Source organism: Triturus cristatus, chromosome 1_1, assembly GCF_964204655.1.
Source record: "Triturus cristatus chromosome 1_1, aTriCri1.1, whole genome shotgun sequence".
Taxonomy (NCBI): Eukaryota; Metazoa; Chordata; class Amphibia; order Caudata; family Salamandridae; genus Triturus; species Triturus cristatus.
In genome coordinates this window covers 574,517,834-574,543,663 of record NC_140579.1, presented here as the reverse complement: position 1 = coordinate 574,543,663, position 25,830 = coordinate 574,517,834, and the positions used below count along the sequence as shown (strand labels likewise).

At 45.6% G+C, this 25,830-nt stretch overlaps 2 protein-coding genes across 2 annotated transcripts in view; one reads left to right on the top strand and one right to left on the bottom strand.

Annotated features, from left to right (window-relative positions):
* The window catches only part of UBE2T (ubiquitin conjugating enzyme E2 T), a 74,209-nt gene extending 55,955 nt beyond the window's left edge, over window positions 1–18,254 (bottom strand). The window contains exons 1-2 of the mRNA XM_085599702.1: window positions 18,098–18,254; window positions 8,796–8,908 (exon numbers count right to left, since the gene is read on the bottom strand). Coding sequence (XP_085455828.1) covers window positions 8,796–8,904 — 109 coding nt within the window. The 5' untranslated portion in view covers window positions 8,905–8,908; window positions 18,098–18,254. The remainder of the gene's footprint in view (window positions 1–8,795; window positions 8,909–18,097) is intronic.
* Window positions 18,255–18,925: 671 nt separating this feature from the next.
* Window positions 18,926–25,830, top strand: part of LOC146870658 (protein phosphatase 1 regulatory subunit 12B-like) — a 31,297-nt gene continuing 24,392 nt past the window's right edge. Inside the window, exon 1 of the mRNA XM_085599701.1 lies at window positions 18,926–19,229. Coding sequence (XP_085455827.1) covers window positions 18,966–19,229 — 264 coding nt within the window. The 5' untranslated portion in view covers window positions 18,926–18,965. The remainder of the gene's footprint in view (window positions 19,230–25,830) is intronic.

Here is a 25,830-nt window from a genome sequence, read left to right as displayed (position 1 = left end):
TTCCAAGTACATAATTCTCCATTAGTCTGTACACGTTTGCCTAGATCTCTGAATAATAATAGGTTCAATAACTCGAAAGAGAAAAATATACAAGAACAGTATTTCTTACGAAACGTCCCTAAACCTATAAAAATTAGCAGAAAAGAAGTTGGTCATTTGAAGAAGCAGCGAGTGCTTTCCTAAGAAGAGCTCTTCAGGAACCAGCCAGCGCCACGTTGACTGCAAGGTGACATGTTTACGTAGGACCACGTTCCCAGAACAGATGGCTGGCTTGTCTTTACCCACGCAGAGGAAAGGAAATTAGGGCTGCACACAGAACAAGCATTTGCAATGCAATAGGTCTCGCATTTGCAAAAGTTTAAGCTATTGGCATTGTTCATGACAATGCCTTTTTTAATCTATTTTATAAAACAAACACATAATGGCATTTATTTATCATTTACAAAGCCAATAGCTAGTGTTGCATTATTATTAGCAATGCCAGCTGCTCACACTTTTATAATGCGAGACCTATTGCATTGCAAATGCTTGTTTCGAGCGTTATGGGGGAAGGGAAATCCTTTAAAGAGTCATTTTCTCTCTCACCAGGGCTTTAAGTGGAAGCTTTTTCAATATTATATACAAGCCATAGTTGCTGCTTATTTATCTTATGCAACTAACAACCATTGACAAAGCCAATAGTCCTGACTTGTTGTAGGTATGATGTTACTTGTATCATATATCTGGATGCAATGACAGAAACCGAAAAATACCAGTCGGGCGGCACACTATGCTAAGCACAAATTCTTAGCGTACGTATTTTTAAGCCGCACCCTTAATTACATTGGCCACGCCCCCTTGAGAGACCCCCCCCCCCAGTTTTTTCATCCCACTTAAAGCCCTGCGCAAGGCCGAGTTTTTTTGTCCTCATCTCACCAAAGACGTTGGCAGATTTAACAAGCTGACTACTTTGAAAGAATGGGCGCCCCTCAGCTAACTTCTTTTGTCTAGGCCATCATTGCCTTCCCCACGTTTTTTGGGGTCTGGTGTAATCATTGGACCACTATTGGCACCTTTATCTATACGGGGATCATTCGAAGACCATGTCCCCAAGTTATTAATGGGGACCAGATGTTGTCGGGCCTAGTCACCCCACTATCTTGATCAAGCAAGGCCACCCTCAGCGCAGCTTTTAACCAGCTATCTCTGACCGGAGGGGACAGATCTTTCCACTTAATACAAATCTCCCTCCTAGCCAGGATTATAAGGTATAGCAATAAGCCCTTGTGAGACTGTATAAAAGACCCATTTACTTGCTAGTTTTTTCCAAAGAACACAAGGTAGAGGTCGACCTAGATATCAATTTCAAAGACAGCTGATAGTGAGTCCCCCACATTTTCCCAAAAAGAGCTTAACTCTGGGCAATCAAAAAAAATATGAATATCATCAGCTTTATCTTGTTTACATCTTGGACAGGTTGGGGTGGGTACCGGGGCAAATTTGGCAATTTTGGCAGGGGTATAATATAGCCTGTTTAACACGAAGAAGTGGTTCTTCTTAAGGCGGGAGGGCTTGATGTATCTGTAAAGTAACTTGAGGGAAGCTTCATGCGTTTCTTCAATGCCTTGGACGAGTGGAGTTGAGTTCCATATTGAAGTTTGAGAAGGAACCTTGCTATCCTCTGCTTCAAGAAGCCTTGTATACCACAAAGAGATTTCTTTCTTTTTAGGCTGCGGATCTTGTAGTAGCTGTTCAAGTTCCCATCTCCCTTTTATGTCTCCCGCCTCAACCTCGCACCATGATTTTAACTGAAGAAATTTGAACCTTGAAAAGGTGGGGCCGATCTTAGTTAGTCGAACCTCCCAGGGGAGGACCCCGTCTGAATCCACCAGGTCCGACCACTTCAGCAAACCAGCTCTTTTTATCGGAGCCACCAGGCTGACTTGCATGTGGAGGGGGGAGGGGAGGTTCCCCAGGGAATCCCAAATAGGGGCAAAATAAGAAAAATAACCTATACCCCAGATACGTCTTAGTTTGTACCAGGTCGACAGAGCAGCCTTCAGGACCTTAAGACGTACACGCTTAAAAAATCTGGGTGCCCCGAATTTATATAGGAACCCAGCCCCTCCACTGCCTCCCTCTGTTAGAGCCATTTCTCCAAGTAACCTACCCCATGCAGTTTCCTCTGGGGTAGTCAACAGCATCCTGATGCCCTTAAATTGGAAAGCCATTAAGTACCAGGTAATATCTGGAAAAGCCAACCCCCCTTTTAAAAGTTTCATTCTTAATTTTTTAGACGACATCCTTAAGCTTTTTTGTCCCCATATAAAGCTCCCTATTTTGCCCTGGATTTTACTTATATTTTTCTGAGGGAAAGTTAGGTGGACAGCATTAAAAAGGTATGTCAGCTTAGGGAGGACGGACATCTTTACCAGATTTACTCTCCCGTAGATCGTCAGGGGGAGGTATTTCGATCTGGCAAAGAGGTAGTCAATTGCCTTTTCGATTTTTGCCAGATTTATCAGGGGTATTTTGTTCAGATCTTTAACTATTTTAACCCCTAGATACTTAAATTCTTTGCTGGAAGGGCCGCCTCCATAAGCCATATTCCAGCACATAACTTCGGTTTTAGCCGAGTTGGGAAGATATCCTGAGATCAGACATAACTCGTTCAATGTGTTTTCAAGCCGCAGAATGATAGAATCAGGGTCACTAGTATACACAATAACATCATCGGCGTAAAGTGCTATTTTGCACTGATAATTCTGCGATCTAAATGGGATAATGGTGCTATCCAGTTTTATTGTCTGCGCTAGGGGTATATATATATATATATATATATATGTCGATGCTGGGGGTCAGAGAGCCATTCAATAAGATCTTCGCCAAATGGGAAACAACTTCACCTATAAGGCGATTCCCATGAACAAACCCGATTACCTAGCTTTAAAAACATCAGAATCTGGTAGAAATAAAACTTTAAAAGGTCAACCTCCGCTCAAGCTGGACAGATTCAGAAAGTCTTACACCCTGAAACAGGCATACTCTGGAAGGGCCCCAGCAATCATATTCCACAGGCCACATCAACCTTTGCTTTTAGAAGGAACTTCCAAAAGCACTTCTGAAAGAAACATCGCTCGTAATCTGTACTCGCCTGCTGTGGTCTCCCGAAACACGCACTACACAGATCACAATGTGTTCCTGAAGCCTTCATCTCCACTTTTTATATCCTAGTGTGAGAAGTTGGCCTGGTATATGCTGTTCACTAGTTAAAGTGGACACCTTCTACCAGTACAATTCGACTCTTATGGTAGTAGGTTTAAGACAACCTTTTAAAGAAAGCTTTCCTAGTGGTAGCTGTGGAGAGCAGCCTTCAGGCGAAGTCTTTAGAGGAATGTAAAGCAGCTTGTTTTACCTTATAATCTCTTGAATTACTAAATGAAAGGACACCACACAGGTATATATATAAAATATATATGTATTTATTACAAGACACACTCTACTAATCTCTTTATGAGATTAGAAGTCAAGGACATATGCACAAATCAACATTTCACAACAAGTTAAGCACAAATATGGCTGGGGCCCTAGGGGCGTACCAGAACATATACTAAAAAATAGACTTGGAGATAACGACTTGCAAGGGGACAAGGCCTAGGGCCTTCAGAAGTGCTGGGGCCTCACTAATCCACCCTAGGCAGGTAAGTAAAGGACCCACGGGAGACGCATGCAGTGTGAGAACACAGCCGCAGATCCCAATTGACTTCAATGGAGCAAGTCGCGATAGGAAATTTAGAGTTTTAGGATACTTCGGGACAGTCTACCAGCAAGTCACTTACAGGGTAAGTAGTTCTAGAGCCAACACCCACAGGAGCACCGTAGTGCTGGAGTTACCTCACCCAGGGAAGCCGGGTGCATAGGTGTCTTTTGGTGTTGGGTCGCGGCGTTGTTTTCAATGGGAGCCCAAGAAGACTTGCTGCTTGTGAAGACGCGAGAAGTGTCCGGTGGAATCCAAGGCTGGATTCAGAAGAAGGAAGACCTGAAAGCAGAGGGGACAGTGTTCAAAGTCACTTAGTAGTGACCCGGGGCAAGGAAGATGGATGCCCACAGTCGTCGGGTGATTTCAGGTGATCACGGGTGTCTTGACTCTTCAGCCACGAGGTCCAGGAGGCGTCGTCGACGACCAGGAGCTGGATTCGGCATGTCCCACGAAGTCTGCAGCTTACTGCTGTCTCGGTGACCAGATTGGAGCCAACAAACCTTGGTAACAGCAAGTCTTGAGGAAAGTGTAAAAAGTCAGCGGTGCATACCAGCAAGGTCTGAGGGACTCACCCAGCGAGGGTAAGTCAGGGCAGGCCTGGAGCAACCAGGGTAGCCCTTTGAAACTGTAGAAAGGTCTTCACGGGACCCACAAGCCAACCGGCAAGGGATCGCAAAGACGCCTCGGGAGGATTCACTCAACAGGGCCCACGGTCACTCGGGACGGGGTAGGCCTCTGATCTTTGGTGGAAATCCTGCTGGAGGCTTGGACCACACGTGGCCCAAAGCACAAGTTCGTAGAACGTCGTGAAGGGGTTGCACTTGAAAATAGTGCACGGTACCCAGGGATTGCGGTTCCTCGTCATTCGTGGGGTCCACTTGCCTCAGCGTCGCTGGGGACTTACAATGGCCTTGGAGAAGCCAGGAAATCCTCTTCCTGGGCTGCAGGGACTTCGGACTCCGGCGGGAGCAGGAAGGTTTGCGACCGTTGATTGCAAAGTTTGGTGCCTGCCAAGCAGGGGAGTCACTCCTTGACTCCAAGTGAGAATCTTCAGTCTTCCAGAGGTAGTGAAATGTCGAAGGTCCAGGATTCTTCTTCAGAGCGTCGCCCAGGGATATCTAGTTTGCAATGGCAAGGGTTCCCTAACTTATACTAGAAGGAAGGGGGGGACTAGCTATATGACCCCACCTATGGGAGGGGAGTGGGTGGCCACACCCACTTCCCTTTGTCCAGTTTTGTGCCAGAGCAGGGGCAGGTAGCCCCTGAGCCGGATTGAACTGGTGTATGCACAGAGGAGCCTACTGCTCCCCCAGTGCAGGACTTCAAAGCACTCTAGGAGTGCACCCACCCAGCCCCAATACACTAAACCCTGTCTGGGAGGTGGCCACACCTCCCTGTGACAGGATGCCTATTGTTGGGCCTCCTCCACTGCGAGTTTCGGTCATCCGCAGGAGGGCAGCCCAGTGTCTGTGACTGGTGGCATCCATTTTGCGATGCCAGGGTTCTTCAGAATTCTACCGCGTTTCCACAGTAGGTACATGTCTATCCCACTAGAAGGGTGGGATCATACCCCCACACCAGTTACTGGAGTAGGAGTATGATTCCAAAGCGTTTGACACCAAACAGGACATGTTTTGATGCAGCCATCCCAGAGTTAGCATTTACCGCGAGGTTATAATGCACTTAAGAGTATATGGTTTGACCGCATTCACAAACAGCCCCAGAGAATGGACTCTGAGAGCTGCAGAGGGGCCCTGCTCAGGCAGAGGAACCCCCTCACATGGAAACCAAGCACCCTGCCCTCAGGATTGATAGGGCCCGCCTTAGGGGTGACCGATAGGTTTGAATGTGTGTGTAGGGAGAGATATAGTGAACCTATATCTCAGTGAGGAGTGCTAACACTACCTCACCCAGGCTTCAGTAGCAGGCCTGTGGTGTCAGATTTAGTCTGCTTCCCAGGGGTGGCATAATACATGCTTCACCCCCTGGTAGGCCTGTGAAGTACCTATGCCCTTGGTACCTAAGGTACCATATACTAGAGGCTCATAAGGTACCACAGTATCCAATCACTAGTGCACCTAATATGCACTCCAAGTTGTTTAAGGGAGTAAGCAGATAGGCTGGGGTCCTGGATAGAAGGATCCCAGCCTGACTAGTCAAAAACCATCAAAACACCAGGAAAAAAAGTGGAGGCAACCATGCAGTCAGATTCCACCTTCCTACACCTAGTATTTTATTTGTCCACTGTTATTTCCATACCAAGCTTTGTGAATCGCTCTGCCATCCTGTACACAGTGTCTTGGCATGCCGTGCTGGGTCTACAAACTAAATACATAAAACCTATATCTTTAGACCTATCTAAATAAAAGGGACTGCTGGTCACGGCGAGGGGGTAGAAAGGTGTAACCTGTTTATGGGGTGGGTCTGACTTGAATTCAACCAGAGATAGCATCTTTACACCTATGACATGACAATATGACATATAATTGCACCCAAGAACTATGGTCCAGAAGGAATAACTAAGTTGTCTTTGCATTTTAGTATTTATTTGTACCCTCTCCCCCAGTTTATGGTATTTGAGTGATATTTTTTTTTTACATCTGGATTTGCTGGGTGGCATGATATTTTAACAGAGACTGTAACATTGGATAAAACAAATATCTGAAGACGAAGACACCATCCATGGGGAATAGTACAATAGTTACCATGCTATTGCTTGTTATTTTCGTTTTCTTTAAGCAGAATTTTAGTTTGTATTTGCAAAGATCCTCATTCATTGAGCTAATGTAACCTTAGTGTTCCTTTTTAGGTCGAGCCGGAGCCAGCGCATACGCTGCTCTCTGAGGCATGCTTGAAGCTCCGCCCACTCTCCGCGCAGATTTTTATTGGCTTGTCATTGCCCACTGTAAACTGGGGTATTCATTGTTTAATAGGCTTAGTAGTCCCTCCTTAGTACCGCATTGTCTCATTTTGTGACACTCCATTACATGTGTTGTTACAAGGGAGGCTTTAATTACAGCCTCCGAGCACTATTTTCTCAAATAGCAGACAAGCTCTCCCCCAACGCTTTAAAAACATTTTTTTATAGCATGGGCGCCGAACGCATTTGCAATGCAATAGGTCTCACATTTGCGTGAGTTTAAGCTATTGGCATTGTTAATGACAATGCCTTTAATTTATCTGTTTTAAAAACAACTCCTAAATAAAAAGCATTGTCATTTACAATGCCAATAGCTCAAACTCTCAAATGCGAGACCTATTGCATTGCAATGCTGGTTTAGGATTGTAAAGAGTCCCAAATATAATGTACATTGGTTTTTCAATTACTATTATGAACATCAGAACTATTTTGGACAGACGAAAGACAGTGATTAACCTGCCGATCAGGTTACCTTAGAAGATGACAAAGATCATTTTAGTATAAATGGGGAGTGTAAGATGGAGAAGGCTGCTGAACTAACATAAGCAACAAGGACCCGCCCACTCCCACTACCTGTTCCACTCTCAGCTGCTTTGTGTTCAGGTCTTTCGAAAGATAATACATAAATCTTCTTACCACAGCAGCCTAATAGAGATTGTATATGCTTGTGTCACTTAGGAACCAGTTTCCAAAGTGCATTCTGGGAGCAGGGTCAAGTCTGTCATTTACAGAAAGCCTTCTGGGCAGGAAAACTCTTCCCCAAAATAGCGGATTAGACTCTCAAATTCTGTGAATGCAGGTACCAATTGGTAATGGGATGCTGCCAAACTGCCATGGCTGGTAAGTTGGAGAACCACTACAGCTTATGGAGGACCAACACCAACATAGACATGTGTGGACTCTGATCTGGCACCTCCTGATGGTGGAGCTGTATTCTGGTCATTTCTTTAAGGCTAGAATGACGTCTGAAGCTCTGACGATGTTTACTGTACCTTGCCTGCTTTGAAGTCCCACACCAACTCACGCGGTTCAGGCATACCAAGAGAACGCAAAGAATCCTTCTCTACCAGTTAGTCAATAGAACAGGAATAAACACCAGCAAACAACATACTAGCACAAATGAGTTGAGTTGTGACTACCTTGCGAGCACACGAGGTCTACGAACGAACATTTGCTTCTCCCTGAGGGATACGCCTCTCCCCACCTGCCTTTTTCCAGTACTCACTTGTCCGTTTCTGCATGGTTTGAGCACTGGTCCAGCACCAGCCTAAGTGGCCAAATTGCCAGAAGTCGCCCAAGGCACACACAAGGGTCTGCTGAGGTTCTGCTACAGGCTGGACTGAATACTAGTCAGATCTAGATCACTCGAAGAGGACTGGCGTGGTTTTAGTGTGCGCCATTGTGACTTTGGGCTCACAATCTGACGGGTCCCACAGCAGTCTGGCCCTTTTAACATGAAGCTGTTGACCTGGCTTTACTAGAACTTCAGTGCATTTTAAGTTACTTGAAAACTTTAGCCATTGCATTGTAACAGTTGTGTTTTTGTCAAATATCTAGTGTTCATGATCAGGTAGCAACTACATACAAGGTTTTAATGAGTTTACACTTATGGCAGGAACTTGGTGCCCGTCTGTGTTCGTTTTTTTTTTATTATGGACAGCAAATCGATTGCAATCAGTTGGTGATGGCGAAAAGTATATATTGCCCATAGCTAGGTTTCTCAGATTTGCAACAGAACTTCCTCATTTTACTTCATTTAATTTGTGTATTGTGTTTGTACTATTTTAACTCTTTTAGGTATTAAAGTGTTCCTTTGATCCTTAATATCTGTGGATAAACAATCCCGCTTAATCGCAACTGTGATAACCATTTTATTCTGCTCACCTTCATACCATCTCCTTTAAGCTAGGCTTTTTTCTTTTGCTCAGTCAAGTACCCAGAGTCAGGGAGTATTGGGAGGCTAACTTTCCTTTTGCACTGAACAGTATCCTGGTTATTGATTGACCACCTGCAGTTTCAACTCTTATATTGCTAGGATATCACTACAGACGGAAGTATAAGGAGAAATCAAGAAAAACTTTGCTTCAATAAGTGCTGAACACTTCACTCCTGAACCGCCGGGTCACTGGTACATACGTGCTCGCAGGTCGTCCAGCTGGCTGCTGTTCTGCCAGCATGTGATGCCAGGAGGTGGCTCTGTTGTCAGTAGCATCAGCTCGCTCTTCAGCCTCGACGTCCTTTGCATGATCCTGTGATATAGCAATGTACATTTTACATACGATAGTGGAAGCATATCTGTCACTTATTTCTGTTACATGCAAGGAATTTAGACATTTCATTAATTTACACAAGGAACGGCCTCAGACAGTCGAGTCAAACATATTAGTTAAATTATTATCTACTGGGCCTTTGTCAGCTTTGGGGCAAAAGTCGGTAGCAAGTAAGGGCATAACCACCTCCTGCAAGTGCACTGTTGCTGCACTTCTATGCTAGATGTGGGGTTTAAGAAAGTGATATGGGCAGCAGGCTCTGCTATGGTGGCAACATGGGACCCAGTGGTTATGTGTACAGCACAATAGCCCAGCAGTGACTGAGTGGGGTGTACATTTTATAAGTCTACAATAATGTTTCAACATGGTCAGTGTAGGAGAGTAGGATCTGCACTTTTGTTGGCCCCACTTTTTTTCTGATGTCTACACTGGTTTTTGGCTATAGTCTGGCTGGGTCCCTCCTAATCAGGGCCCCAGCCTCTCTGTTCTCTCTAACCAACTTGGAGTGCATATTAGATGCACTAGTGATTGGATACTGTGGTACCTTATGAGCCCCTAGTATATGGTACCTTAGGTACCAAGGGCATAGGTACTTCACAGGCCTACCAGGGGCTAAAGCATGTATTATCCCACCCCTGGGAAGCAGACTAAATCTGACACCACAGGCCTGCTACTGCAGCCTGGGTGAGGTAGTGTTAGCCTCTAGCAGTAATCCCTCCAAAGATCAGAGGCCTACCCCGTCCCGAGTGACCGTGGCCCGCTGTTGAGTGGATCCTCCTGAGGAGTCTTCGCGATCCCTTGGCGGTTGGCTTGTGGGTCCCCTGAAGACTTTCCTACAATTTCAACGGGCTTCTCTGGTTGCTCCAGGTCTGCCCGGACTTACCCTCGCTGGGTGAGTCCCTCAGACCTTGCTGGTCTGCACCGCTGACTTTTTGTCCTTTCCACAAGACTTGCTGTTACCAAGGCTTGTTGGCTCCAATCTGGTCACCGACACCGCAGTAAGCTGCAGACTTCGTGGGACACGCCGAATCCAGCTCCTGGTTGTCATCGACGCCTCCTGGACCTCGTAGCTGAAGAGTCAAGACACCCGTGAACTACCTGAAATTACCCGACGACTGTGGGCATCCAGCTTCCTGGCCCCGGGTCACTGCCAAGTGACTTTGAACATTGTCCCCTCTGCTTTCAGGTCTTCCTTCTTCTGAATCCAGGCTTGGATTCCACCGGGCACTTCTTCTGTCTTCACGAGCAGCAAGTCTTCAGTGGCTCCCAATGAAAACGACGCCGCGACCCGACACCAAAAGACACCTATGCACCCAGCTTCCCTGGGTGAGGTAACGCCAGCACTACGGTGCTCCTGTGGGTTGTTGGCTCTAGAACTACTTACCCTGTAAGTGACTTGCTTGTAGACTCTCCCGAAGTATCCTTAAACTCTTAATTTCCAACCGCGATTTGCACCATTGAAGTCTATTGGGATTTGCGGCTGGGTTAACAGACTGAATGCGTCCCCTGTGGGTCCTTTACTTACCTGCCTTGGGTGGTTTCGTGAGGCCCCAACGCTCCTGAAGGCCCTAGGACTTGTCCCTTTGCAAGTCGTTAACTCTAAGTCTCTTTTTTAGTATATGGTCTGGTACGCCCCTAGGGCCCCAGCCATATTTGTGCTTAATTTATTGTGAAACGTTGATTTGTGCATATGTTCCTGACTTCTAATCTCATAAAGAGATTAGTATCGAGTTGTCAAGTAATAAATACATATATATTTGATGGGGGTGCTATTGTGTTCCACACAAGCGGACACCGCGCCACAACCAACCTGGGCTCCTGGATTGCTGCAACGCTGCATTTTGGACGGGGCACCTACGCTGTGAGTCTCCCCCGCCGCCTCCACGAGGCCGCTGTTGGGGGAGACTACAGCTCCCGTGAACCATCACTGCCCCGCCCCCTTCCTGTTGTCAGCGCGCCCGGAGGCGCTTTAAAACTCACGGCTCCCTCGGTGGAGCGGGGGGTGCTATTGTGTTCCACACAAGCGGACACCGCGCCACGACCAACCTGGGCTCCTGGATTGCTGCAACGCTGCATTTTGGACGGGGCACCTACGCTGTGAGTCTCCCCCGCCGCCTCCACGACACCGCAGGCCGCTGTTGGGGGAGACTACAGCTCCCGTGAACCATCACTGCCCCGCCCCCTTCCTGTTGTCAGCGCGCCCGGAGGCGCATTAAAACTCACGGCTCCCTCGGTGGAGCGGGGGGTGCTATTGTGTTCCACACAAGCGGACACCGCGCCACGACCAACCTGGGCTCCTGGATTGCTGCAACGCTGCATTTTAGACGGGGCACCTACGCTGTGAGTCTCCCCCGCCGCCTCCACGACACCGCAGGCCGCTCTTGGGGGGAGACTACAGCTCCCGTGAACCATCACTGCCCCGCCCCCTTCCTGTTGTCAGCGCGCCCGGAGGCGCTTTAAAACTCACGGCTCCCTCGGTGGAGCGGGGGGTGCTATTGTGTTCCACACAAGTGGACACCGCGCCACGACCAACCTGGGCTCCTGGATTGCTGCAACGCTGCATTTTGGACGGGGCACCTACGCTGTGAGTCTCCCCCGCCGCCTCCACGACACCGCAGGCCGCTGTTGGGGGAGACTACAGCTCCTGTGAACCATCACTGCCCCGCCCCCTTCCTGTTGTCAGCGCGCCCGGAGGCGCTTTAAAACTCACGGCTCCCTCCGCGTCGCGGGACGCGCGCGGGCGGCGCCGGGCTAAGCCCGGGCAAAGGGCGGGCCCTCTGAGGTCAACAGTGGTCGGGCGGGCCAACCATCTAAGCTGTAGACAGGTGAGAGAAGCGATATGTCCACCAGGGGGAAGCGCTCTGCTATCCAAATTGGTAAACCGGACGTGGCACATCCGATTACACCGCTATCATTAGAAAGTATGCTGGACAATGCTTTCAACATGGTTGCCAATGAAATTGCGAGCACAAAGAGACGGATGTCATTGGAGCTCTTACATGCACACCCTGAGCCCCGGGACTCAAGTATAGTACACATCATACCCTTATCCCCAACTGTTACAGTGTCTAAGTCCAATGTGCCCCACCTACCATCTATAACTCCTGGGGAGGAAAGCGACACTATTATTCTTGAGTCCCAGCTCGATACTACTGAATATGTCCCTATCCCTCATGTATCCCCGAAAGCTAAACCCGCTGGAGGAAAAAGGAAAAGAGGCCCTCCAAAATCCTCAACTAATAAAAGGAAACCAGCTTTGTATAACAAGGGCCAACCCACACCACAGAGTATGTGGACTAGAGGGAAGCAAAAAATAACAGGGGGCAGTAGTGTTACGATTGAACAAGCGCAATTGGCCGAAGAACTCCTGGACATTACTCCTCCCAGAAATGGTATAAATTGCATATGCACACAGACTGAGCCTGTTAGTGAAAGTATTACTGCAATGAAATCAAATGCGAATTTTATGGAAACCATTGTAGATACCATTTTTAAACAGTTAGAATGTCAAATGATCAAACAGTTTAATAATATTTTTAAAAGATTAGACTGCATTGAAACCTTGATAAAGAATGAAGATGTTAAAAGGAAGGGGGCTATTAGTCTTGACCTAATAAGGGGTGAGCGCTTTTTGAAAGATTTAGAAACTGCTAATAAGGGCATTCTGAGTGAGGGGCAAAATGCTTCCAGAAAAGCAACTATTGTTAACACTGCATCGAAAGGCGCCAATGAAGGGAGAAATCACACTTCAAAAAACCCCCAGCACACCCTGACTACAGTCACAGAACCAACATGCCCCATTACTATAGCCACCAATACGTTAAAGGATGCTCCCACCCTGCATGCCACAGGGAGGAAGGTACCTATTAACACTGCATTAGATAAGGGCCAAACAACTACTATAAGGCCAACAATGCACTCAGGGCCTGTCCTCCATTTGCCCCCCGACGCCTGCCCCTATGTAATAATTTTGGCAGGCGTACCTCAGTTAAGGGAGGGACAGAGCGAGTCATGGATGCAGTTAAACAACAAGTGTATAGACTGGCTATCCAAACACAAAGGGGTAGGACCTAATATTATGAGAGAAATTTTGACCACTCGACGGGTGAGTTGGGTTGGGCCACTACCCAAGAATATAGAAGGGGATTGTATTGTTATCAATTTTAGAAATCCCTCTACAGTTAAATTTATCCTTGGTAGTATCAATATGTGTTTTTCTCCCCCTACTGACATAACCTCTCTGCCATTGGGCTACTTTTATAGACCCCATCATAGACCACCCAGCCCCATTTTTTCACCTTTCCCCCTACATAATAGGTACAGTGCACTGTCTGATCTGGGCACTTTGGACTGACCATCAACCATCTCGCCAGATTCAGTAATCAGGAATTATTCTAATACATTCGGCCTAGCAGGGGATTCACTTATTGATCCAACTACAGTGATTGCTAATGATGATAAGGTGCCCAAGGGCAATAGCCATGTTTTTACCCCGGTACCATCTACTAACAATCTGGCAATCCTGAGCTGGAATGTAGCAGGTTTAAATGCTAAAGTCACAAATGGGGACTGGGTGGACTGGGTTTCTAAAATTGATATCTTGATGTTTCAAGAAACTTGGTGCACCACTCCTCTACTTTTTGATGGTTTCAGTTGTTTTAACCAAATCGTTCCAACACCTGCTATGGGTAGACCTAGCGGGGGATTATCAATATGGGTCAAAATAGGTGCAGATGTCAAAATTGAACCACTGGAAACGCACAATAGAAACTTCCAGGCATTGCTTTATATTAGTAGTGTTAGAATATGTTTAATACATTTTTATAACAATGATTTTAAAACACATCCCAATATGAATTTTATAAGGCTGTTTAATTTTATCGACGATATTATAGAAGGACAAAAGTGTGGCAAACTTGATGGGATATGTGTAGGAGGTGATTTTAACGCACACATTCACCGTCAAACTCCTCCCTGTAAAAGAGGTGAAGAATTATCCAACCTTCTGGCCACAAGGGACCTAATTAACGTTATGGAAAAGGCAAATACTATGGAAAATAACTGCCCCGTGGCTACTTATATTGGGCATGGGAGTGCTTCCACAATTGATTATGTATTTATGACCCCTACGCTTGTGGACCTTTTATTAGAGGCCACAGTAGTTAGGTCTATATATAGCGACCATTACCCTATCCTATCCACTCGTAAACTTCCTTACAAAAAGTTGAAGCGGATAGAAATAGGGGCAAAAAACCTAGTCGCGTCGACGGACAAGCTCAGGGTGGTCTGGAAGGGGATTGACAATAAGGGGGTGTTAGCCCGAGTTGTAAAATCCTATCCTGGATTAGTATTCACCTGCCTATCCTCCGACTGCCCTGACTATGCGATTGTGGAAGCATTCACGGAACTGTGTAAGACCATAAAGAAGGAGATATCTAAGCCAGTTTTAATTAATACTAACATTAACCCTATATGGTTTTAAAACTCCTGCTCTAGAGCAAATAGAGATTTGAGAGCTGCCCTAAAAGTTGACCCACCCGATCAGTCTTTGGTGAGGACCCTGAGGTCTAGTTACAAACGTACTTTAAGAACACGATCCGAAGAGCTTTTATTAACTCATTGGGAATCACTCGTACGAACTGCAGCAACAAAGGATGTTGCTGGGTTTTGGAGCGAGGTCAAGAACCTGAAATCACTTGGCTCCAATATCACTCCCATAAATTGTAGCATACCAGGGGACGTATGGGTGAAGCACTTTACAAATATTTACATGGCATCGACTCCTCCCATTGAAAACTGTCAATCATCTAAGTTTCCGCACATTTCAATAACGGAAGTAGAGGATGCAATTCTTCAAAGCGCAGGAAATAAAGCGCCAGGGCCCGATGGAGTATCTATTGACTTAATAAAATCAGAGCCTGACCTATGGTCCCCACTCTTGTGCAATGTTTTTAATAACTTATCCACTACCTCATTGCCCGATTCCTGGTCCAATAGCACCATCGTACCTATTTTTAAAAAAGGGAACAGACTTGATCCTGGGAGTTATCGCCCGATATCATTAATTGACAATACACTGAAGATTTTGGGCAGGGTCATTTTTAATAAGATCAGCACTTGGGCCGAAGAAAATAAAATTTTACACCCATGTCAGTTAGGTTTTAGAAGCAATGTAGGGACGGTTGAGCAGTGCTTGAACCTAAACTTAGTTTTAGATAAATATATTATAGCTAAAAAATCCCCACTTTACCTAGGTTTTATGGATCTAAGCTCTGCTTTTGATTTTGTCAACCGATCCCGCCTATGGACAGCCTTGCTGAGATATGGTTTGGATGAACCTTTGGTCCAATTCCTGGCCCATTTACACAGTGATTTAAAAGCCTGTGTTCGTATTAATAACGATGGTGAAGTTTCGGGCGAGATTTTAATCGGCAGGGGTGTAAGACAAGGTTGTGTCTTGGCTCCCCTGCTTTTTATCTTATATATAAATGAATTAAGCAAATCCTTGGATAAATTAACTACTGATGTCCCGCTCGTCAATGGCAATCCCCTCCCTGTATTGCTTTATGCCGACGATGCGGTACTATTAGGCCGTACACCTAATGCACTCCGCACTTTAATTTCAGGCTTTGTCTCCTATATGGCCGACCTTGACCTATGTACAAATTTTAAAAAATCTTATATAATGTCTTGTGGGCCAAAGAAACATAAAATCCGCCATATTACGTCAGGGAACAATGTTTTAAATAGCACTAGCACTTTCCCTTACTTAGGTCTGTTGTTTTCCGATTTCGGATCCTGGCAACCTCATGTCGGCAGAGGGAGGAACAAACTGGGCAAAGCCATTAACTCTATAATTACTTTACGCCAACCAAAGCATACTGAAGTCATTCTATCACTTCTACAAATCTATAAAACCCAGTGCGTCCCTACAGGAACCTACGGTGCCGAGGTGTGGGGATACTCGAGTTGCACCAACATTCAGACAGAAGAAAATAAATTCTGTAGGAAGGTCCTGGGGGGAGTTATTTCGGCACCATCATACGTGTGCCATAGAGAATTGAATCTCCCATATATAGAGGACTTTATAAAATCTAGACCCGCTTTGTTTTGGTTAAAAATCTGGCGTAACCCAGCCGCCTCACTGACTCGTGACATAATTTTAGATTGCCTAAAAAGTGAGCGGGCAAAATATATTCCCTGGCTTAATGCGGTACAGATGAGCCTCCTAAGCGTAGAAATGGGGCATCTTTTCTCAGCACCCGAAACAATTGACTCATCACATAAGACTACAGTGAAAAGGGCTTTATTTGATCTGTATCGAGTGAACCGAGAAAAAATTGAATTTACAAAGCCAGCAATTCTAGGGTACATACCCTTACAAGTATTATGTACTAGGCCATTTAACATGCCCCAAGGCTATCTGCGCAAGAAACTGGGCAGATGGAATCGGAGTTTGCTGTTTAGATTTAGGGATGGGAGTGTGGTAAACTTACTCTGCTTCCCCTTAGGTTACACCCATAATTTGGGAAACTTATCTTGCCCATGTAACCAGGGTGGAAAGCAAAGTCTGCTGCATTTCACACTGTTCTGTGGCTTTTATGTAAAATATACCAAACACTTTCTAATCCCCTATTTTAGAGCCAATGCCCTGACGGATTTTAATGAGGCTTTTAGAGTTCTACGGATGCTAAGTACTGACGATGTAATTTACAGAGTTAGTCACTTTCTTCAAATTGCTGTCCGTTCCCGTGCCTCAATGAATACGACCTGAAGTGTGTTCATTATTCTGCTCACTCAACATACTGTATTTTGCACAATGGTTGTTCATTTACCCAAATGAATCTGGCTTGACAGCCTGTTCATTATTTGCACATTGTATTTTTGCACATTGGGTGTACTATTAGATATGCTGTTTTATAAGATCTGTTTTCATTAATGTATCCGGTTGTTTTATCACTTGCACATTGCATATTTGCACATTGGATGTACTTTTAGACATGCTGTTTTCTTAAGACCTGTTTTTATTGTTCATTGGGATGACTTTTTATGTATTTTAACGGACGCATCTTTTAGAGCTTTCTGACGCGAACTAAATGAACATGTTAGATTTAGAACTATCTTTGCACTATTTGCACATTGATATTTGCACTTATTTGGCTGTGTATAGGAATGTTTGACGTAATTTGTATGTACTTTTATGGATGTTTTTGAATATATCCGAATAAAGATCATTTGAAATTGAATATATATATTTGATATATATACACACCTGTGTGGTGTCCTTTCATTTAGTAATTCAAGAGATTATAAGGTAAAACAAGCTGCTTTACATTCCTCTAAAGACTTAGACTGAAGGCTGCTCTCCACAGCTACCACTAGGATAGCTTTGTTTAAAGGTTGTCTTAAACCTACTACCAAAAGTGTCGAATTGTACTGGTGCAAGGTGTCCACTTTAACTAGTGAACAGCATATACCAGGCCAACTTCTCACAATAGTAATACCCATCTATCTCTTTACACAGGTTTATCTGATGCATGGTTTCGCCAATGATAAATATTTCCAGGAGCTAAATTAAGCATAGTAGAAAAAATATAATAATTTACAGTAAAGACTACACTGTCTCAGGTTCATCATTTCCTTCTTCGAATATAACATATGAAAGATGGAGACAAGGCGCAAACTCATCAAGAGATGACTGTCTTGGATGACTTACACTTTACGCCCTTCCTGGATGTTCAGTCAAGACCTCCTCTACTTATATGCTGACCTGAAGTAGGCCACTAAATTGTACGGAAGATGCAATTAGTTATATTTTCCTTCTGGTAAGGAAATAACTACTTTGCTCAACTCGCGATAAATTCACTCAATGCATTTAAAAAATTACACTTAAACACAGCCAAAACATAGAAATCTAACATACAGGCAAACTGTTAACACGCACCATCCTCTCTCACATGCCAGAATTGCTAGTACTATATCTCTTAGAGAAGAAAAAATCTCCAGATTGTGTAAACCTATCTTCCAGCCCCATTTACCACCCAATGTTACAGTCCGTTTCATGCGCTAAGTCTGAAGACAAGTCACGCGAAGAAAATTAAGTGTAAGGAAGTTAGTTCGCTCGATGTGCCTAACGGGATGTAAGGGAACAAATGAGCACGTCATCACCTTTGGTCTCTGACGGAGTCCTCTCGTCTCGACAATCGTAGGACCAGGGCGCCAAATATTCTAACGAGTAGGTCGGACCAATAAATGTACAGACAAATAAAATACAGAACTGCGCATGGGCATCTGTAAGTCCCTCAAAGTCGGCCATGTTGAAGTCAGTCAAAAACTAGATGCGTAACAGAATTGTGTGAATGAACTAGAGTGCTAAATACTGTATACGGATGAAAAGGTGGTCAGTCGCGGGAGTCATGCTCCCTAAAACAAGAACTCTGAAATTCACAAAGGTGCTATTGGTAGGCAGCGGGAAATGACTAAAGCAAAAATTAGGATCCTGATGTGTTTAACTAATGTGTTTAAGTAAAAAATACCGCGAAAATGGATTTCCATGTTTATGACGTGTAGTTTAGTGGTGACAAGTTATGAAACATTATGATATGCCCATCTGCTTTTGGAAACTGTATCATCAGGTCATCGGTGTTTCTATTTTAGGCATTTTAAAATGTGGATTAGAACTAGAAGCAACAATTTGGGGGAAATGCCACTTTCTAACTTATGCTCCAATGCGTTTTAGAGAGCCGGGATGCTATTCGTCAATAGAAAATATAATTAGAAGATCAACTTTTTTCCCAAATCGAACCCAAATAGAAGCAAGATTGTGACATTTTCCGGTGTATCCTCTCAGCTGTATGACGGTGTTTGAAGGAGTCCGATGATATTGGCAACAGTAAAGTGGCCGTCTCAGACTTTTCGAGGTACATTAGGAATAGTAAGATGGCGTCAGACGACTTCCCGAGATGCCCCGGGAACAGTAAGATGGCGGTGGGGAGCTCTGAGTGTTAGTCGCCGTTTGTGGTTTGCGGCTCCCAGGATGTCAGAGCCGGAGCTGGGGGTACGGCGGGCCGAGTCTGCACGGGCACGCCGTGCCGAGCAGCTGCGGCGCTGGCGGAGCTCTGAGGCAGCGTCGGCTGCACCGAAGGAGAGCGGGGATCGGCGGCCCCGGGTGCGTTTTGAGGACGGCGCCGTATTTCTGGCTGCCTGTTCCAGTGGGGATACCGAGGCGGTGAAGCGGCTCTTGGCTCGTGGGGCGGACATCAACACTGTCAATGTGGACGGGCTGACATCCCTACACCAGGTGAGAGTGCAGTGCAGAACCACCTCTCTTATTGCACTCTAAGTAAAAATGATTCAAGAGCTGAAAAGGCATAGGTATTGGGTATTTTAGCCTTTGCACTGGTGTGTCTTCTGGTAGCATACCCTACACCAGGTAAAGTGGTTTTCTGCTTTCATGTTCGTGGTACTATCTTGTAAATTAGAGCTGTGTTTGCTAAGAGGGCGAATGGCAATACCTACAAGCCGATGGAACAATACAGCTAAGAGATGCTTGGCGTGTTTATAAAATTAGGGACATGTCGCCTGACGTGTGTCGAGGAATGTATCTACAATGGGGGAAGTAGCAGAAGTATGCTGGGCTATAACAAGAAATTGGATCTGGCTGCAGAGTTGATATCAGAATTGGACTAAAGAAATGTTAGTTAGCAGGGGGTTTATATTTAGAAAGCGGACAGCCAATGGAGGGATGCTGCTTAAGCATTATAGGAATGTGGAACAGTGCTCAGAGATGTTGATTTCAAACGATAACAGGGGCAGTTTTGCTGAAATATCTTAAGTGGTGAGACCTAGGGGAGACGGTGTGCAAATCTATGCCAGTTTGTATAAAAAATGCGTCAGTGTGTGTGTTTGTGGGCTGCGAGCGTAAAGTGGCTCCTATCAAGACCATGTGTTAGCCAGTTTAGTTATTTTTGTTGTGCATTTATATACACATTTACGACCAGGGAACGGTCTGCAGATGTATGTTTGTGAGTCTATAAAAGGAGCATTATGGGCCCTTTAAAGACGTAGAGTATATCATTACTAGGGATTAGTTTGCACGGTTCTGGAATATGGCGAATGGAAGGTGTGGCCTACTAATTGATCGTGTATAAATATGTATGTATTTTAAGGCTGGTGGGCAACCTGTAGAAATTATTTGTGTTATTTATTAAGACTAGACAGTCGGATGCATCAGTTTAGAAAATGGCCATCATGTGGTGGTTATCACTGGAATGAAGAAATTAACAGATGCACCAAGTATAAAGTGTGGTGACTAGTCAACTATTAGGATTTTCTTTGCAAATATTCAAGTTTCTCCCTATGTAAAGACTGAATATTTGTAAAGTGTAACTTTGATTTTGTTAGCTAAAGAGTCCTAAAATTAAAATCAAGTCAACAGAAGGTCTTTGAACGCCCTTGAAATAAATGAGACACTGGGTTCCCATAATATATTAAATGTCAGGCTATTTATTATTTTCTGTGACTGCCTAAGGTATTGTATTTTAAAGCTGAGTCTGCAGTATTTATTGTATTTAAACACAATATTCTGTGTTTGCATAGTAGATAATCAGCCATTTAAAAATCCTTGACAAAGTAAAATTGTGTCCGCGCTATCATTAATACATGGCTTTGGCTGACAGTTATCTGGTGGCTGGAAGTGTCAGTCTTAAACATTTCAGTCAATACTTTTCGTGCTGCTGTAAATATTCTGTAAATTGGAGCAAGCCAACAAGCATGATTCCATTGCACTGTTAAATTGCTGAATCGTATATCCTAGAATTAATAAATTTCCTGTAGGGGATAGAAAACAAGGTTGGAAGTAACCTACCTGTTCTGCGGTTGCATATGTACAGGATCCTGTATATTTTGTATTGCTCTGCACTGCAGACCCTATGATAAGCCCAGGAAATGCCTCTGAGTTCCAAACTTATGCAAATATTAAGTTTCAAGGTGGGAGTTATTTACATTTTTTTGCTAGGTTGAGACACACAATGTGATGTACACTGATGGTGGGTCCGTTAGAGTGGCAGCAACAATTTGCCCTTGACTAGCAAATCATTTCACAAAAACGCTTAGCAGTAATGATGATGAGTTCAAACCCCAATAGTTATAACTGAGACAACTGATCCTTCATTGTAACGAGGGACCACTATCTTAACTTACTGGATTTCAAAGTCCTATTAGTTTCTATGTAGTACATTTCGAATTTGTCTTCCCATATCTGCACCACTTGGATTTTGTTTGTGACTTATTTAAATAGTACTAAATGATTGTGATGTGGAATTGTATGCCATTTTACAAAAGCAATATGAAAATGCATTTCACTACTGTTGGAAAGTGGGTTATTGGTAGTGGCAAATTTAGGTCTGCCACTGGCAATAAGGCCACTAACACATGATAGGACCCAGCATAGGTCTTAAAAAATGATTCCTATGCTCAACCCTTGGTAACGTGGCTGCGAGCAGACAGGCTTAACTTCAAAGACAGGTATGTAAAGCATTTAAAAACACAATTTCAGTAAATAATTAAGACACAACACAAAATAAAAATCCAACACCAATTTATAAAAATAGGTAATATTTTTATCTTTTAAATGACACCAAAACGGAAAAAAAAATCCCCTCTAGGGAACCAGAGAAATGAATTTTTAAAGATTAGTCACTTTCTAGGGCTTAGAAACCAACAGTGCCCCTTTTAGTCATTTCGTTTTCTCTGACAGGGACACACCTTTAGAAACTGTTCTGGAGAATATCTCACCACTGTGTTGTGCCGCCTTCTCCAGCAGGTGGGTCCAGTTAGAACTCCTTCCTGAAGTTCTGCTTGCGGGTCCCAAAGTATCCAACACACAGTCCAAGGTTCTGGAATCTCCAAGAGGGTCCTTGAAAGTGTGAAACTTCAATTCCGCAATCCACTTGAACAAAACCCTTACAAATCCACTGGTACTCCAGGCTGGGAATCCTTTGTGGGGCTGTCCAGGTGAGCTCTGTTAACCTGTAGCTTGCAGGGAGTTCCACTCTTGAGTCCTTTGGCAGCAAGTTAATCCACAGGGCTGCAGTTTCACTTGGTGCAGTCTTCAGAGGTCAGACCTTAGAGTTCCTTGCACAGTAAAATCTTTTCAGCAATCTGTTGCTTCTTTCAGTTTCAAGCAGCAGATCTGGAGGGCTCTGCCCCTCTCAGATACTTATTAAAATTTCTCTGGGTCAAGCACCAGGTCACTTCTGACCAATGAGAGCAGGGCAACTCCTCATAGTTATGACCACATCCTGTAGAGTGTGGCATTATTTTGTCCCAGAGTGCATCATTCTTCCAAATCCATAATGGCTGATTTTCCAGCAAGGCGTTAAGAGCTGGCTAAACACACCCCCTGGGATGGTTTATTTCCATGGACTCTCCCCCTACCATATGCACATACCTTCCTTAAGCCTAGCCCTGACTCTGTGTGAGAAGTTGGCCTGGTATATGATGCTCACTAGTTAAAGTGATCACCTTGTACCATGCCAAGCAACCCTTATGGTGTGGTTGTAAGTCAACCTTTTCGGACTAGCTGCCCTAGTGGTAGCGTAGGCTAAGCAGTCTTTGAGGCTAAACTCGTGAAGCGTGTTAAGCCAGCTGTTTTACCAAATGCAACCCCCTTTTATACCAATGAAAGGACACCACACAGATATATATTCAAAATATATATGTATTTATTTATCAAAGTTACCCCTAGTCTCTTTATGAGCACAGGAGCACAAATCGTCAAACAAGATTATCACAGAATACACAGAAGTTGCACTTTATATGGATAGGCCCTGGTGGCCACTCAAACCATATACTAAAATAGTGGTATAAGTACCACGAACAGAAAAGGGAAAAGGCCTAGGGCCTCTAGAATCGCTGGGCCTACAAGGAGCTAACGTCAGTTAGTGACCAGGAGGTCCACGGGTGGCGTGTGCAGAGCAAATAGTCACACGCGTGCTCCCATAGGTTTCAATGGGTGCGTAAAAAGTACAAAGTTACTGCAAAGAGGATCTTCCGGATGGACTAGGAACTCAAGATTTGGAACACAGGCACTAGAGATGTAATACTACACTTGGGCACAGGTGTGCCAGCTTTACCTCACCCACAGGAAGCGGGTGCATAGGCCTCGAAGTGCGTCGGGTTGCTTCTATCTGTTCCGTGGAGCTTGAAGACAAAGATGCTGCAGGCGGTCGGTCCGGGAGAGATGCAGTGGATCCAAGAGTGGATCGGAGATGTTGAAGACCTGTAAGCAGAGGGGACAGTGTTCACAGTCACTAGCCAGTGACCAGCGTGGCACCAGGTGGGTACCAGGCGATGTCGGGTGCAAACAGGTGATGAGGGGTAGCTTGTCTCCGCAGCCACGTGGTCCCTGAAGGTCGACGACGTCCAGGAGTCGGCTCACGAGCTGTCCCACGCAGGCTCTCGCTGTCGGCGGTGTCGGCGACTTGATCGAAGCAAACAAGCCTTGGCAAAAGCAATTGCAGGAGGATTCGGAAATCAGCTGTTGGTTCTGACCAGCAAGGTCAGAGGGATTGCTCCTTTGGAGGGGAGCAAGGGCCAGTCTGGAGCAACCAGACCAGCGGTGTTTGTCGTAGATTTCGTCGCCAAGATGGCCACTAGCCAGCGGGCCAGCAACCGGTTAGGCGCGTCGAGTGGCAAAATGCAGAAGGGCCCCACGCAGATCGTGGAGATGCTGGAGGGCTCACCTTTGGTGCAGATGCTGCTCGAGGGTTGGGCTTCTCAGGACCCAAAGCACAACTTGGAGGGAGCCTCGGTTGTTGCACTGGTCAGCTTGTCGTAGTCGTTCCAAGATGGCTGGCTCCACGTGTCTCGGTGCCTCCACGGGTCTCCTCTTTTCAGGGACTGTGGATCGGGCGGTGAGAGGTCTGGAGGTCCAGGTCTTGTCAGTCTCTGGGCTCGGGCTCCGGCGGGAGGCGGCGGCAAAGCAGACGGTGATTCGCTGGATGGTGCTTGCGTTAGCAAGGTGGTCACTCCCTGACCACAGGGGAGATTTTCTTCAGTCTTCTGTGCAGCAGAATGTCGAAGTTCCCGTCTTCTTCTTAGTTTCAAGTTGATTCCAGGATGTCTGAAGTCTTAGGACACAGCTCCTACCTTTATTCGGATTCTAGGGGCCGGACTACCTGCTAGGTCCCTCCCTATGGGTGGGACCAGGAAGGGGGGTGGTTACACCCCCAATCCTTTGTCCAGCTCGCCCCAGGCCCGGGACTGGTGTGCCCCAGGACCGGTTTGAACTGGCATATGCACCGAGGCTCCTTGTGAGCCACAGGCATGTCTGGTTTCTTTCAAGCCCTACCTGACCAATACACAAAATCCTGTCTGGGGTGGTGCACGCACCTCCCCTGGCAGGAAACCCTTTGTCCACACCTCCCAAGCTGGAAGGACTCCCAGCAGCAGGAGGGCAGACTTGTGTCTGTGGTGGCAGCATCCATTTTGTGGAGCTGAGGCTATGTCTGATTTTACCCGGGTTTCAGGTACTGTACATGTCGTGTCCCTCTAGAAGGGTGGAATGCTAACCCCGTCGCCAGAATTGGCGAGGGGTTAGTATTCCAATTCGTATGACACCTTACTCGACATGTTTTGATAAAGCCAAACCAAAGATAGCATTTAACCGCGAGGTTCATAATGCACTTAAGAGTATATGGTATGACGATATCTGGAAACAGCAGAAGGAAGTTGTTCCGACCACTGCAGACAGGCTCAGCTCATGCCAGAGCACCATCTCACATGGAACCAAGCACTCTGCCTTCAGGATTGTTAAGGCCTGCCATAGGAGTGACTTAGAGGTTACCAGGTGTCCCATTTAAGGTTAGGTATAGGTATACTACACCTAAGTAAGAGGTGATTACACCAACTTACCCCAGCTGAGTGATCAGCCAGTTGTGTCAGATTGTTAGGCCAAGCCTGGGGTGGCATAATACATGCTGCAGCCCCTGGCAGGCCTTGGGTACACCAATGCCCTGGGTACCTAGTGTACACTGGTACAGGGGCTGACAGGGTGATCCACTTCCAATTGGTTATGCACCTAGGGTGCATAGTTTTAATTTAGTAGAGAGAACAGCAGGCTGGGGGTCTGATTGGCAGGCCCACAGCCTCAATATGTCAAAAACCAGTGAAGCAAAAAGCAAAAATTTGGGGTGACCATAGGATAGCAGACCCTACTCTCCTACACAACCCCCCCCCAAACGCTGGGACATTAAACTAGCCTTGACCAGTCTCGTCTTCATGTCCTAAGTGGAAGTACCTGGAGAGACCATCTGCATTCCCATGGTCAGTACCTGGCCGGTGCTCCACTGTAAAGTCCATCCCCTGTAGGGAAATGGACCACCTAAGCAGTTTGGGGTTTTCACCCTTCATCTGATTTAGCCACAAGAGGGGCTTATGGTCGGTCTGAATCTTGAAGTGAGTGCCAAACAAGTATGGCCTCAGCTTCTTCAGGGCCCACACCACAGCAAAGGCCTCCCTCTCAATAGCTGACCAATTCTTCTCTCTGGGGGTCAACCTTCTGCTAATAAAAGCAATGGGTTGGTCTTGACCATCTACATTAAGTTGTGACAGCACAGCTCCCACACCCAACTCAGAAGCATCTGTTTGGACAATAAACTCTTTGGAGTAGTCAGGACTTTTCAGGATAGGTGCAGAGCACATGGCCTCCTTCAGGTCATCAAATGCCTTTTGACAGCTTACTGTCCACTGAACCTTTTTGGGCATCTTCTTGGATGTCAGATCATTAAGAGGAGTCCCAATGGACCCATAGTTCTTAACAAACTTCCTGTAATACCCAGTCAAGCCCAAGAAAGCTCGAACTTGAGTCTGGGTGGTTGGAGGGGACCAATCCTTGATGG